General features: G+C 45.7%; 1 protein-coding gene across 3 annotated transcripts in view; it reads left to right on the forward strand.

Annotated features, from left to right (window-relative positions):
• Positions 1-330: 330 nt before the first annotated feature.
• FOXN2 (forkhead box N2) overlaps positions 331-15406 on the forward strand; it is a 33096-nt gene continuing 18020 nt past the window's right edge. The window contains exons 1-2 of one of the 3 annotated variants that reach the window (XM_030448219.1): positions 331-460; positions 13772-14322. In XM_030448219.1, the coding sequence (XP_030304079.1) occupies positions 13786-14322 (537 nt within the window). In that variant the 5' untranslated portion in view covers positions 331-460; positions 13772-13785. Of the gene's footprint in view, positions 461-2210; positions 2256-13771; positions 14323-15406 lie in introns of those variants that run through there. The other 2 variants (XM_008501149.2, XM_030448218.1) reach the window with 2 other exon arrangements.

Below are 15406 nucleotides of genomic sequence, written 5' to 3' on the forward strand. Positions count from 1 at the left end.
AGCAGGTTTATATTTTAAATTGATTTGTTGTGGTTTGTTTGTGGTTTTTTGTTTGGTTGGGTGGGTTTTTTGTTTGCTTGCTTGTTTTTTGTAGGGTGTTGTTTTTTTCGTTTTGATTCGGGGTTTTTTGGGGGGTGTGTAGCATGGCAACTTTTCCCAGCCGGAGAGGATGCTCGGGGTGAGATGCGCAGCCTGGAAACCGATCGTAGCCCGCACCGCCCCGTCGGCTCCGGAAGAGGGTGGTGCGGCGGTACCAGGCACGTCCGCCCCCCGGGGCCGAAGCGGCTGTGCGGGTAGGCGGTACCGGCGACGGGAGGAGGGGGGGGGGGTGTTCCCGGTTGCCATGGGGAGGAGGGGAGGGCGGTGCCGCCGCCACTGCGCAGGGAGCAGCTGCTCCCTGACACATCCCCCCGCTGCCATATTGTGTCCGCGCTGCCGGCCGCACGGATTCATGACCGCGGTGAGTGGACCTGGCGCTTCTCCTCCCCCTCCCCGACCCCCCGTCATTCCCTCCTCCTCACGCCTGCTTTTGTTGCTTTCCCTCCCTTTTTTTTTACCTTAGTTTTTGAGGGTTTTGGGGGTTGGGTGGTTTTTTTTGTTGTTTAAGGGTTGCGTGGTGGGGGAGTAAGGGGGGAGCGGGGTGGCGGGTCCCTCTGATGCTGAGGGGGTGGCCGATGCTCCTCAGGCGTGGAGGTGGGGAAGCGACCACCTCCTTCCCGCCGCCTCCCTCCAGGGAACAACGCACCGCGGCGGCTCCTCCTCTTCAACCCGTCTGGAAGACCATGCGTGGGGAGGGGGTTGAACGCGCTGCGTGGGGACCCCCCCTCCCCCCCCCACGGGATATCGAGCTGGGCCACCCCCTCCCACCACCCTCTTCCCCCGCAGCTCCACCTCCCGGCGGAGCTTTCGTCTGTCCGTCAGTCCGCGGGTTTTCCCCAGAATGACCATCCCGGGCAGCGCTTGACGCGCTCCCTACTGAGGTGACGGGGTTGGGGTCTGCCCCGGGGCCTCGCCGTGCCCCTTACCTCCTCCCCGTCAGCCCTCCAGTGCTGTATTTAACTCAATAAACACCCTTGGAGGGGGTCATTCCGGCGTGCCCCGTGCTCCCCAGATAGTTGGGGAGCCCCCACAGGCGCGTGCGAAGGGTCTGAGGTGAGGGGGGAATGGGAAGGCGCCTTACAGGCGTCCCACGTTTTGGGGTGAGACGCTGGAAACAGCTCCTGAGGTGATGGAGGGAAAGCTGGAACCTGCACGTGGTCCTTCGGAGTTTCTTGGCTTTTTTGGTGTTTTTTTCTTTTGTGTGGAGTCGGGCAAGGAAGCAGCTGCTGAGCGACAGCATCCGACTGACCGCCTGGCTTACTCCTGCTCAGACACACAAATAGTCCTGCTTTCCCAGCTTATGTGGGAGCGGAAGCTGGCTTTTTGTTCGTAAAGATGTGGATTCTGACAAGGCCTGAAGAGTAAAGAGGACAAAGAGTAAAACCAGAAAATAAGGAGTAACCTTGACCAGGGCCCAGGAAACTCGCCTCTCTGCCTTGGTGCCTGCCTAAGGGTGGACATATGCCAGATGAGGAGTTAAAAATGCTGAATTATGCTGGACTCAAGTGCTTGATTAGGTTTGTCACTAACCTGTGAAATCAAGAGAATTATGTATAGAATACACTAGATGTATACACACACTCCAAATCTTATTATTGGTGGACTTGTGTTTGGATGGACTTAGGTTACGGGCGAGTTGAAATATATCAGTGTGCAAATCACTACTGTTGTGTTTCTTGGTTTGGGGTCTTTTTTACGTCCTAGAAGTTTGTTGTCGTATTACATCCATGCAAGATTAATTAAGCTGGTGTTAGGTCAGAAGACTTGGACTAGTTCGATGTTGTCTTTTTTTTTCTTAGCAGGTGCCCACTCACATTTTCTAAGGTCTGCAGAAGATAGCTGGACACATCAGCTCTGAACTGAAAGCTGTATAGTAGAGCAGTTAATGTGACACAAAGCTCCAGCTGATGAACTGAGCTGAGTGCCAGGTCATGTTATTTCTGAGCTCTGCTGCAGCAGTGCAATTGCTGTCAAGGCTCACTGTGTCCAGCTGGGTGACTTGAGTTGTGTAGAAATAGGGAGGAGAAGGTTATTCTCACTTTGTATGTCTGAGCTGCCTAAAATATGCACAGGACTTTTCTGTACTCTTAGTATTTCTTCTTTCCCCAGATGCCCCATAAGCTGAGCAGTGCCACCGTACACAGTGTTTACACTTGGTAAGTGTGGTCGAGATGATGCTGCGTTGTCTCTGGATGCTGCTCTGCCCCCCCCATGTCACTTCAGTTGTGCAGCCCTGAGGGCTCTTGAGGACCTTGCTGGAACAGAACATGGCTGATGTCTTGCCCAGAGTATGAAGTTAGTTGAGCCCTTTGGGTGCTGTGGCCAAGGTTGTACTGCAGGAGTTCCACAGGGATTGCTGGGCCTAGAAGTAAGTTGTTTTACACTTGGAGGAGCCTGCTTGAGGAGCCTTCCTTTGTCCTCTGGGGAGCTCAGGCTGGAGGATGCCAGCATTGGTGTTGACTGTCTCAGTGTCAGAATGTGCCAGTGCAGTGTGTAATGGAGAAGACAGAGGGGTATGCAATGGTCCTGTCAGACTGCCTGGCAAGTGACTTTAGTGTTTGATAAAGAAGATGGTCTTAGGACCAAATCAAACTCCTTTTTACCATCTATGTTAACCATAGGCTCTGTACCTTCAAAGCATGTGGCTTGAAAACCTGACATGTGAAGCAAAGCCAAACTTTTGGAGAATGAGTTAGTTTGGCACCTGAACATGCTGCATATAGATTTAGTTTGAAGTGATCAGAAAGCGATGCAGTTCTTACACAGAAACATTGGTTCCCATACAAACAGTGGAATTTCTGGTGCTGTTTTCTCTAGGATTGTAATTCTGCCTTCCTTCCCTATCGTCATTCCTTGAATTCTCTTTGTTGGAGTTCAAAGGAGATGGTATTTGTGGGAGGAAATATCCCAGGCACTCAGATGATTTTTTTTTTTTTCTAAATACAAGTTTGTGTTACCTTATCAGGATGAGGCAGACAATGGGATTATAGCAGTTGGAGTGACAGAAGGTAGGAATGTTGGCAGGAGAGATGTGTACCTACAGCCACCATTGCTATGCATCTCTTATACCTTTCCCTTCAACAGGGCAGTCTTACTGCACTGCTACTCTGCAGAAGGAGCTGTGTGAAATACAGCTTTACTTTCCTGGCTGTAAAGGAATGAAGAGCAGCCTTTACTCCCCATAAGTAAAAGGGACTGAGCAGTACAGTTGCATACTCAGTACCTTTTTGAACAGGTATAAACTTTGCCCATTTTATTGCATTTTCTTTTAATGGCTGTTGCTGTGCCTCCCCACCTTTAAGTGAGGCACATTGTGTATAAGCTTGTGCACAGGATGTCACTGCATTGACTGTAACCTTTTTGAGGGAAGTGGACGGGGGCAGTGAGTGTCTCATCCTTGCTCGTGTGCCTTGACACTCACTTGACAACTGGTGTTGGGCAACTTCCTGCTCTGAGATGCTGCTGTCAGCAGCACTTGGTGACTCATACCAGCGCCCAGCTCGTCTCTTGACAAGTGCACGCTTGCAGTCTGCAAACCTCATCCGTGTCCCAGCACAGCAACTGAAAGGGTCTCATTCAGGGTGTGGTGTGTCTCTCCCCACATCCAACAGCTCCCTCAACTCCCAGAAAAGACAACCCTGAGATGAAGGGTGTCTTCCAGAAAATCTGGAGATGCTGCTATGTTTGTTCGCTGTCATATTGTGTGTGCCTTCTAACTTAGTGCGCTCTGTATGGTGATGAAATCTCCACCTTACCTTTGCTGTGCTGAGGAGAAGCACCCAGCGATGCTCTGAGGTACTTGCAAAATAAAATTTTCAGTCAAGTGGGACACAGTTCACTTATGCTTTGATAATAAATTATGTTATATGGAAGAAGTGCTATCTGATGTCAGCCAGCATCCTTATGATCCTGTTTACTCTGACTCCTCCCTGTGAAACCCTCTGGCTGTAGAAGCACAAGGGTTGGGTCACAGTCACTTTTGGAGAGTGGGGTGCTCCTCAGTAATGAACTCCTGGGAGTTTCCATGGTCAGGAGTCAGGAAAACGAGATGTTGTAGCTGGGGTAGTAACACCTGCGTGACTGATTGCTGACATACCAGGACTATTTTGAGAAGTCTGGAATTTGTACAGATAAGATATATACCACAAGTCAATGATATGATTTTGATTTTTTTCTCTTTCTTTCCCCTAATGTGTTCAAATTTTTTCCTGCTATGTTCAGACTCTCCCTACTTTTTCTTCCAAGATCTGAGTTTGTTAGGGATGCTATTAAATGGGCTATCGCTGCTGCAGAAATCACCCTCCACCCCAGCTTTTCCACACCGTCAGTGAGGATTAGATTCTAAGTTGGGAATGTTTTCACCCTGTTCCTGCTGACAGAAAATCCAAATAAGCTATACCTGGGTCAGCAACACCCATGTATGTGGGCTGCCTCACAGGGTGGCAGTTGTGGTCTAAGGTGCCTGAACTTGCTGATGAGGTGGGTTTGAAAGGCAGGGCAGGGCTGAGAGCAGGTCTGTAGCCTCATGTGCAGACCTTCCTCTGTGGTCTGTGACAAACCTGGCCTCCCTGCCTTACAGCCACAAACACACACACCCCCCTCAATGTGCCTTTGAATAGCAGCATCAGGTACCTTTGACTTCATCAGCATAAGCTGTGTTTTCTGTCTGTTGTGAGCTGGTTAAGTGGTACACTGGTGATGTTGCTCAGCCCTCGAGTTCTGTAGCTTGTGCATTTGGGTATCCCACCAGTGTGCATCATGAGAGTCATCATCATGATTTTCTTGTGGACTTTGTGATGTGTGTGACTAGGTGTATTCCCCAAGACCTTCTCCTGGAGAAGCTTGTCTTGCTACCTCACACAGGCTTTGCTGCTTCTCCTGATTATTTTCAGTGCATCTGTATTTTGCAGTGTGTAGCTGCTTTTAAATCCTGGTTCATGTATGGTCCCCTACTTGCTTTCTTTTTAACACTCTCACTGAATAGTGTTGTGCTTAGATTTGGGGCAAGTATATGGTTGTCTATAAGATAATTATAGGATGCAGAGAGAGATCAGTGACTGGAAAAGTTTCACAAAGTAAAGCTGAGTGAGTAAGATCTGGGAAGCTTCCTGTCAAGTAGCAGCAGCAATTGCTCATCCCTTATCCTCTGGTCTGTGAGGACCATCACCAGACCAGTTATAGGCCAGCTTGGTTTTCTATAGAAATGCTGAGTCATCAAAGTATAAACTAGTATGCTTTGGGGATTTAGACCTTGCAATATGAGAGGTGTCAAATGGCATCATGAATTTCTACAGTCTAGTTTTGCTCGCACAGGTGTTTCTTCTGTGTTTAGAGAAACTTGTATGTTCTGTTACCTTCCATCTGAAGTGTACAACACACAGACCCTGTATGATTAAATTGGGCCATTTTTCTCTACAATAAACCTACTTTGTCCAGTTGTTCCAGGTGGGTTTATGACACAGGAAAATACAATTTTATGCTATGACCATTATGAGCCGGGGGACAATTCTGATACAAAGTAATTTTGAAACAGAAAGCCAACAGAAAGTTCAACAGTTGTAGACTAAAACCAAGATGAAGTTGGCCAGGAGGTCAGTGCTGTGAAGAGCATTGCTTTGCTGTGCTCAAGACTCTGGAGGAAAATTTTATTTGGGTGCAGGAGCTGGGGAACAGCAGTTGGTGTCAGTTTTGCAATTGCAAAATTGTACTGGAAAAGTGGCAGTGGCTTTGTGCTACAGCTCTGACTCCGTTTCCAAATTAGATCTTGAAGAAGGGGCACTTGGGGAGAAGCTTTAAATTACTGGTTTCTCAGCTGAAGATCAGGAGTTTTGTCGTTTTAAGGCTAAAGAAGGAAGAAAAGCAGGGTGGAAAAGAGAACATTACGTTGGTAAATTGATACTGACACCAACTGAAAATGTAGCTATAATATAAGAGGGAGGTTGAGAAATACGTGGAAGGATTACCCTGGAAAGAGAATTGTTATCAGAATTATTTTGCAAAGCATTTGTTCATGAAGGCATTTGCTCATGGCTCATTTGTGAACATAGCTATGACTTACATTTTTCTTTTTTTCTTCACATTTTAGTCCATTTAGCAAGCGATGTTCTGAGTTTAAGGAACATGACATGGAGGCATCTTGAAGGATAGTATTGGCAGTAAAGCATTTTTCTAAAAATTACTTTCCCCATCACCCTCCCCCACCCCGTTTCTCTGACAAGAGGGATTTTCCTAATAGTTTAGATTTCACTGCTGTGTTTGTTTTGTTTTCTTTTTTCACTTACCAGTTTCTTAGACTGTTTTCATGTGCATGTTTTAAATCTGAGGCATCGGGAACCCAGCCCATCAGCAATTGCAGCCTTTGGAAAGGCTTCACAGTTGCTAATTTCCCCCAGACAGCGCTGGAATAAATGTCCCAAAGGCCATGCACAGCATGTGGGTTGGGGTCTGGGCCTGTCCATGAGCTGACATATAATTTTTGTTTTGGGTATTTATTTACATTATGAAACCCTCTTCTGTGTGTTTGTATGTGTATTCCTTAGATCTCAGATGTTTGAACCAGAGAAGAACCAATTCTCCTTTCAGTAATTTTACTTTTCAGTTAAGTCTCTTCTTAGTGACTGTGCTTTCTGACATTTATGACATTTTTCAGGCAGTGTCTTCTTCAAAAATTGGTAATGCTCAAGGTTTGTGGTTTTTGCAGAGGTAACAGTATGAGTGGTATGCAGAAAGGCTCCTGCTTATACATACTCCAATAGAAGCCAAGGTCACTGCTAAATTTTTTATGTATCATAAGTGAAAGGGTGTAAAAGGGTTGAATCTGGAGGGAGGAGTGGAAAGGACAGGTGACCCAAAACTAATCAGCAGTGGATCCCATCCTGTATGTGTCATGCTTAGTGTAAAGCTAAGGCATCATGAGGGTCAAGTGCTCTTCTTCCATGGCTGGTGTCCAAGGAGGACTCTGTTCTTTTGCCTTCAATCTTGATCCATATGTTACTGAGTCCAGTCAGTGGATTCATTAGTCTGCTGCTGAGTCCAGTCTGGGACTTTCCTGGTGTCTGTGCTGCAGTGGTAGTGGTGACATGATGACATGATCGTCATTGGGGAGATAGATGTTGGTTTTGTATTTATTCGTTTATATTTCATTGTTTTCCCATTAATATTTTTGTACTTTTTGTTTGTTCTTACTGGTTTATTAAAGCTGTTTGAAGAGAGAGCATTGTCAGTAGCCAGCCCAGCCTTAAACCTTTGACAGAGAGGCTTGGAAGTATTTCAGTGAATACATGGAAACCTTCACTTCTCTTTTGAGCCTACCAATGGCAAGGTTAAAAAGAAACCCCTGAGCTATGGACAGGCTGTCTTGTCCTTGGTTGTTTGGGTGTTTTTTAGTTTTGGTTTGTTTTTTTTTTAAGGCTGGCTTTGAGAAGTCAATAATAGCCTTTTTAATGTTTGGGTGTTTTTTAAGGAATTATTTCCACCATCTTTACAAGCCAAGAGGAGTGGGATGGGCCAGTCCTCCCCAGCTGTGGGAGGTGGATCTCTGGGTGCCTTTTGTCACCAGGGGTACAGCTGCCCTCTTGTCTCCTCCCCAGAGGACAGGTCCCAGCTTGCTGAAATCTATGGCCGGGAGGCAGTTTTGTCCCCAGGAGATTGTAATGCATTTAGTTGTCTTGGATACGTGACATCATATACTGCTGTAATCAAATATAGGCCTTTTGCAGGGCTGGGTGGCAGGGGTTTCAGACTGACCTCTGTGGGAGGTGGGCAGGGGATGGAGCAAGGCAGCTCCAGACAAAGGAGATGAGGGGCAGGGGAAAATGTTAAGTTAATGGAGGTGGGGGGAGGAAATGGTCTGGTGTCAAAGCTTTCTGGTCAAGCAGATGTGGTCCTTTTTATCAATGAGTTTTCACTAGTTGTGCCTGGATATTTTTGTTGCTCTTTCCTCTGATGCACAAAACCTTCTAGGTGGTCCTGTGCTGTGTTCGAGCTGGCTTGGAAGTCTGTCCTGAACTTCTGTGGGCTAGGGGTGGAGTGACATTTATTGCTGTAATTCTTGTGTTGTTTTAACACAATAGCTACATGGATGGTATTTTAAGTCCCTGGTGTCAATATGCTTCCTGTAAATGCAAGGGAATATAAAAAATAGTAGAAGATTTAGCTACTGCATGCAAAAAACATGTGCCTCTCTTTTAAAATACTCTCTCAGAGCCTGTATATGTTATGTTAGTAGTTAAGTTGTGTGTGTGGAGCAAATGCCCCAGTTCTGTTACTAAGGCTTCGTGGCCTAACTTTGCTGCAGAGAGTGCAGCTGCAAAGCTGCTCTCATTAATGTATGATATGCAAAAGAGGCAATTTTTAGCTATTAAAAACATATTCTACCTCTCATATTTATACAGTGCATGGTTTTATTTTTCTGTTGTTGTTAATTTTTATTTTTTAAATCAGGTTTCAGGTCTTCCCATTACTAGCATAGGTGACCTACTGGCTGGTCCTACAGACATAAATAGCTGTGTGTTCAGTTGTAGAGGAGGTTGTCCTAACCTGGGTCACTGAGGTGGTGCAGATGCCAAATGGCATCTTTCATCTGTTGCCACTAGAGAGTGAAGAAGGGTCAAGAAGCAACTCTGTTCATGCAGTAACTTGGAACAGAAGAGGCTATGGCATCTTTTAACAAAAAGTCTGAATTCTTTCCTACCAGGTTGGTGAGTCCAGGTATGGTGACCATAGTACTAAAATGACAACTGTGTACTGTTACCTGCAGTACCACTTGGTTTTGGGTAAAGTCACTTTTGGTGGGATTGAGGTATCTGCTACAGCTTTGTTCCCTGGGCCTGGATTCTACTAGAGTGTAAAATTCTTCAAGAAGAGCTGGCTGCAAAAAAGCATGCCCCCCTGCTATGCCTTGGTGGCCTTCTGGTGTTGTTGAACAGTTGGCCTATGTTAAAGCAGCTTTGTCTTCAAAAAATGCACATTCATCAAAGCATTTGCTTCTGTAGCAGCTCAAGTTCTTCTCTCAAAATTAAGTCATAGCTGCGGATGTCTATGGAGTGTGCAAACCTGGTTTAACCCCAGATACACTCTGCTAGGTTGAGGACCTTCCAGCCTCCATAATCATTCCCAAACATGGCTCTTCAGTGTATTGGGAAGAAGATTCCTTTTGTACTCTTAGGGCTTTTCTGAACCTGACTGCCATTTGAATATATGTGCAGCCTTAATCATCCTCTTTGGACCTGGGCTGTGCTGTCATGGTAGCAAGCAGCCTGGGAGAGCAGGACTTCACTGGGCCTTGGGTACTGGACCCGTGTTTTTGGGAGGGGAAGTCCTCTCCTGGCTTTTCCTTGATCTCTCGAGTGATGCCAAAAATCCAAAGACTCCTAGAAAGGAGGTTGTCTCTCTCACCTTGTTTGTGATGTGCCCTAACTTTTATTTAAGCAACCTTTATTGAGTGTTCAGCCTTTTAATCTTCTTACCCTGGAATCATAGTCCTCTGTCTATTATTACCATGCAAAATAACAGGCACCTCTGCTGCAGTACTTGAGGAGTGGATGTGTTGATTTGCTTTTCTTCTGAAGGTACTTGTAGGATATGGATGCTTCAGTTCCTTGATTTGGATGCATGATGGTCTTAGGCTTTGAATACTTTGGCTTTCAGTTGCAAGTGTTAATAATAATTAACAGCAGTGTAATGTGTTACTGTGTACCTACTGGCAGGGCAAAGCACAGGTTTTAGAGTGTAAATTGTTGACCATTTTTCAGGTGTGCTTAAAGCATGTCATTTCTGCATTTGCATGTCTGGAAATTGCCTTCCTACTCTGCTTGTGGGTTGTCCTCAGAGGAAATTCATTGAGTATCTGGGCATTCAACATGCCAGGTTAAATGGTTGCCATCTGCCATCTTCCTTCTAGAAGAAGTGGCTTGTAGATGCCACAGGGAGCCTGTCTCAGCAGCTGAGCAGGTGTGTGCCATTTGGAAATTGATTCCTTGCAAAGATTTTCCTACCCCTGGAGTAGCTGGAGAGGCAGGGAAGATGGCAGTAAGGGAATAAAGAGTGGAAAATAAATTTCACTGCAGTGCTCATGTACACTCAGCCTTGCTTTTCTGCTAGGTTTCCCTGTCCCCTCCCTGCCTGTTCCATATAAGTGCTACTAATTCAGCTTGGCTGGGAGAATTGTGAAGAGGTAGTCATAGTGGCCACCTCTGACCTTGTTTGCATCAATCCTTCCACCTGGTAACAGTGAGAAACATTAGGAAAAAATCTGAATGAAGAAGGGGCTTTGGACAGCATTCAGGCTGCCCACTTGTGTGCTTTCAGATATGCTCCCGTGGCACTGCTGTTGCTCCCCACCAGGTTTCCACAGGCAGAAAGCTGTGCTGTCTCAGATGAGTAGTTACAGAGACCATCCTATGGCTTCATGGCCCTTGAGCATTTGAGAGGTGAGGTCCTATGGGCTGCATGGCCCTTGGGTGGTTGAGAGGGGTTCAGATCCAGAGGTCCACATAGCCCTTGGGTGCTTGAGCAGTGAGACAGACATCAACACATCTGTTGATGGGCCCCATCTGTGGGATATGCCTGGAAGTTGTGGCTGTCCCTTGTCAGGGGGAAGGGTGACCTTCTGATGCCTTTGCAGGCCTTTGCAATAGGAAAGCTGCCACTGTTGGTTACTTCTTCAGACTGATGTAGGAGCAGGGCAGAGCAAAATGGTCAGAATTAGAGGTTACAGTATTCTGAGATAAAACAAAGCAAGAGGGAGCAGGGGTTGTTCAGCCTGGAGAAGAGAAGGCTCTGAAGAGACCCAAAGTCACCTTCCAGTACCTGAAGGGCACCCACAGGAAGGTTGGAGAGGGACTGTTTGCAAGGGCTTGTAGTGATAGGATGAGGGGCAATGGTTTTAAATTAGAGTAGATTTAGACTGCATCTCAGGAACAAGTTCTTTATCATGAGAGTAGTGGACAAAAGGAACAGATTGCCCAGGGAGGTAGTTGAGGCCTCATCCCTGGAGATATTCAAGGTGAGGCTCGACAAGGCTCTGAGCAACCTGATCTTTTTGAGGATGTCCCTGCTTAATGCAGGGGGATGGACTAGATGAGCTTTAGAGGTTCCTTCCAACCCAAATTATCCTGTGATTCTAAGTGCCAATTAAATAAGTTAATATGTTTCTCTTCCCTCTGTATTTTGAGAAAACTGTGAGTGTACCCAGACCATATTTTTGTTGTAAAACAGACTATTTACCCCATTTCACCAAAGGAATAACTACAGTGACCTAAAACTTGCATGCGTGCATGTATTCTTGATCTGCAGTGATGACTGAAAAGATTTGCAAAGGGATATTTAATGCAACATCAACCCAGCACTAATATTACTAATACATTGCTGAGAGGTGTAAGCTAGTACTTAGCTGGCTAAAAAGGCTCTGAAGAAGGAGGTAAAGTTAATCGTTATGAGGAAAATGGTGCTACTCGTGTTGTCGTAGAATTGGGGTTTGTCTCACTGTATGAATTTTATCACTAGCTCTTTGTTTGCTTGGGTTTTTTTAAGGGCTGAAAAAGTAACCTAAGCATATGGATATATTGCTGTGTTTAAAGCCAGAAATTACTGACTGCCAATATAAGTCTGCTTTGATGACTTGAAGGAGAAATAAATTGTATGGAAGGAAAAGCTATTTTTGACCAGTTATTTGAGCAGTTCACTTTGCTTTATTTTTTTTTTTATTTTTAAATGACTGAACTGGTAGCTAATCATGCCCATATCTGTAATTAAATAGAAAATTTGGAGATGATTTCCAGCACTAGAACTTGTAAGCAAAGGTGCAGGTGTTGCTGTCAAAACAGCTTTGCAATAGCTGGTGCAAGTATATGAGCAGATGAAGAGAAAAGAAAAGGCTGGTGGGACACCCAGTGTGTTTTCTGGAGGAGGCACAGATTCAGTACTCCACACCTGCCTGGCACCAGGAAGGGGCTGGCAGGGCTCTATCTCCTGTTCAGGAGCATAAAATGGATGTTTCCTGGGGCCTTTCTGTGTCAATACATCATGCCTCCATCTTGCACTTTGCTCCCCTCCTCCAAAATAAGGAGGCTGGGCAGATGCATCTCCAGGAAGGTTGGGCAGTGGAATTGCATGGACACTGTGAGGTGGTCAGGATGGAGCCAGCTGACAGCCTGGGTTTGTAGGTGGGACAGCCAGGCTCTCTCTGTACACAAGCTGGCCAACTACTTGCCTCTACTTTGTAGGAAAGATGCAGGTGTGTGAAGTTTGTGTACCTAAAAGTGTTGCACGGAAGTGTCCAGTAACTGCATGGAGCTGTCTGGTGAAGTATGATATGGAGCCTGTCCTGCTCTTGCAATGGAGCTCTTGCAGGAGAAGCCTCTAGATAAAACCAGAATGATAGATGGATAGCACATGTACTGGGACAGGGAACTGGGCTGGTTTGGGTTTATTTTATTTGGTGGGGTTTTTTGTGATGGGTTTATTTATTTATATTTTTACAGTTGATACAAACTGCAGATTTACTGGTGAGCTGCATCCATATTTGGGGTGCCTTTTATAGTGGGCTATGTAGGTACGATAGGTATAGCCTTATCTGTATGTATGTGTGTGTGTGTGTGTGTAAATGTGTATCTTGAGTGGTTTTTTTGGCCTGTATTTCTGGTACAGTTGTGTTGGCCAAAGCTGTAGGTGCAGTGAAGCTCTAACATGGTCACACCAGCAGTCAAAACAGCTCTTAGCATAACATAATTTGCTAGATATGACTCCTTTTAAAACTCTGTGAGCCAGAAGGTGCTGTTTGTTTGTGTAATGCCTCTACACCATGGGCAGTCTTTTAGACCGTGCATTTTGGGTGGCAGTTTTTAATATATAGATATTTATATTTTATATCTATTTTTTCATTTAGATAAAGGTTCAAAGCAACGTTCAAACTATTATTGCTGCAACAGGTCTGAGGTGCCACCCCAGTGGATGGTCCCTTCTCACCAAAAGCTGGTCCCACCACACTCTGCTCTGCAAGGGAGCCTGTGTTAGAGCAGCAAGAAGCCCTTGCAGGAGGGAAAAGAAGGTCTTTTGGACCTGGGAAGCTCCATGGAGCCCAGCTGATGAACTGATGGGTTGGCCAGATCCTTCCCTGGTGGAAAGAGGAGAGGCAGTACTTGGGAATGACTGTGACTTGTAGGGGGTTGTAAAGGCTTTGTGCTGAGACCACAGTTTTACTTTACATTGATTTCAGTTTTGGAATTTATTTTTTTTACTCTTTGGGCACCAGTGCCAAAATCTTATCAAGAGGGTCAATTTACAATGTGAGTATAACTGAGCTTGCTAAGGTCTTCAGATTTCAGATATTGACATCAAAATATCCTTTATTTCTGTACTGAAGCTGGTGTTTCAGGATAGGTACAGCAGTTTCCAAGTGCTTACTGTAAGTTCTAGTTATAAGTCAGGAGGAGTTAAAACATGCTCATGAGATTACTGGGGGTCTGTCATCAGTGACTGCAGTATTCTGTCGTGGTGTTAGGATGGTAGTGCTCTCCATTTGGGCTTGGTGGGCTGCCTCTGAACATTATTTTGAAGGCTTGCATTGACTAGCTGATGTGGTGGTGTTAGGTCACAGGCTGAACTTGATGATCTCAGAGGTCCTTTCCAGCCTCAGTGATTCTGTAATTTTTGACCATCTCCTTTGTTGCAGACCAATAAAGCTAAATGGGTCCAGTCACTGGAATGACTCCGGATAAGAAAGCTGAAACACCAGGAGCAGAAAAAGCTGCAGGACTGCATCAGTGTCATGGGATGGGAAGCTTGCCCAATGCAGGCAATGCCAGCAGGCCTAAGGCCACTGTGGTTGACAGAGATTCAGCAGACGACGAGCTCACAAATTTGAACTGGCTACATGAAAGTACTAATCTGCTAACAAACTTCAGCCTTGGAAGTGAGGGTCTTCCCATTGTTAGCCCCTTGTATGACATTGAGGGCGACAGTGTGCCATCCTTCTCACCATCCTGCTACCAGAACCCTGAAAAAAAATCCTCCACATCCAAACCCCCTTACTCTTTCAGCCTTCTCATCTACATGGCCATCGAGCATTCCCCCAACAAGAGCCTGCCAGTCAAAGAAATCTACAGCTGGATCCTGGAGCGCTTCCCATACTTTGCCACAGCACCCACTGGCTGGAAGAACTCGGTCCGACACAACCTCTCCTTGAACAAGTGTTTCCGAAAGGTGGAGAGGAGCCATGGCAAGGTGAGACCTGGTGGGAGGGAGTGCTTCAAGTCTGAAATTCAGGGGGAAGGCTCTGTTGTTCTCAAGGAGTTCTCTGTTTCATTTTGTTTGCCCTCCACATCTTCTAATGCTTTATGTGCAGAGATGGTTTGGAAATGCCTCTTCTGAGAAATCACAGGATGATAAAAGCCTTTTGGTTTTGTAATTTAATACTGACCTGGGTAGCCCTAGCTGTAATGCATCTTTCAGAAAGCTGGCTAACATGCTGTTTGCAAAGGACTCTGCTTCCACATAATTTTTTTGGCCTTCAATAAACAGGCTGAAAATTCATCTATCCGAGGAAGTCTTTGTGCTGCTTAAATTTGTGCTGTCTCTGTTTTCCTATGCTGAAATTTCAGAGTGTGTTTCTCCATCCCAGTTTTTCCAGCACAGACACAGCCATGATTGCACAGGGCAGTAGAAGAGATCCCAGAGTTGCCAAGCAGCTTCCCTGCTGGCCTGGCATGGGTGTTGCCTGTTTGGGTGCAGGTGCAGTGCTCTACAGGGTGCCATTGCTTGTAGGCATGCTGTTTCTATGTGGCTGAGTCTTCCTCAGTCTCAAAACTGTCTTGAATATTAAACTGGCATTTTAACCTGTGATCTTCTCTTGTGCTTAGCATAGCTCCAGCTTTTGAATAATCATCTTAATTCCTACATTTAATATTTCTTTAATATCTGTCACAACACGTGTGCATCTCTGTGTGGTGCAGACATGAGCTTCACTACTTAAAAGCCAAGGTTACTCCTTTTCTGTACAAATTATTTCTTCAGATTTGTATAATTTTACTAGTGACTTCCTTTCTCCCTCTCTCATTTCCCATCCATTTCTGAAAGCCAGCTCTGACCTAAAGAAACCAACAAACCACATACCAAAAGTCAACAAACAGGTCTTGGCCCCCTGTGAGGTCAGCCCAAGTGCTGACAGGCTTGTTATCAGAAATGCATGCAATGCCTGGTGTGTGTGTCAGCCCCCACTGCAGATGGAGGTCCTGGAGCTGAGTGTGCATCACCACTTCTCAGTATCCTAGCTTTTACATAAAATTGTAAAGGTGTTACTTTCCCAAGC

The sequence above is a fragment of the Calypte anna genome, chromosome 3, assembly GCF_003957555.1.
Source record: "Calypte anna isolate BGI_N300 chromosome 3, bCalAnn1_v1.p, whole genome shotgun sequence".
In the NCBI taxonomy this organism is placed as follows: domain Eukaryota; kingdom Metazoa; phylum Chordata; class Aves; order Apodiformes; family Trochilidae; genus Calypte; species Calypte anna.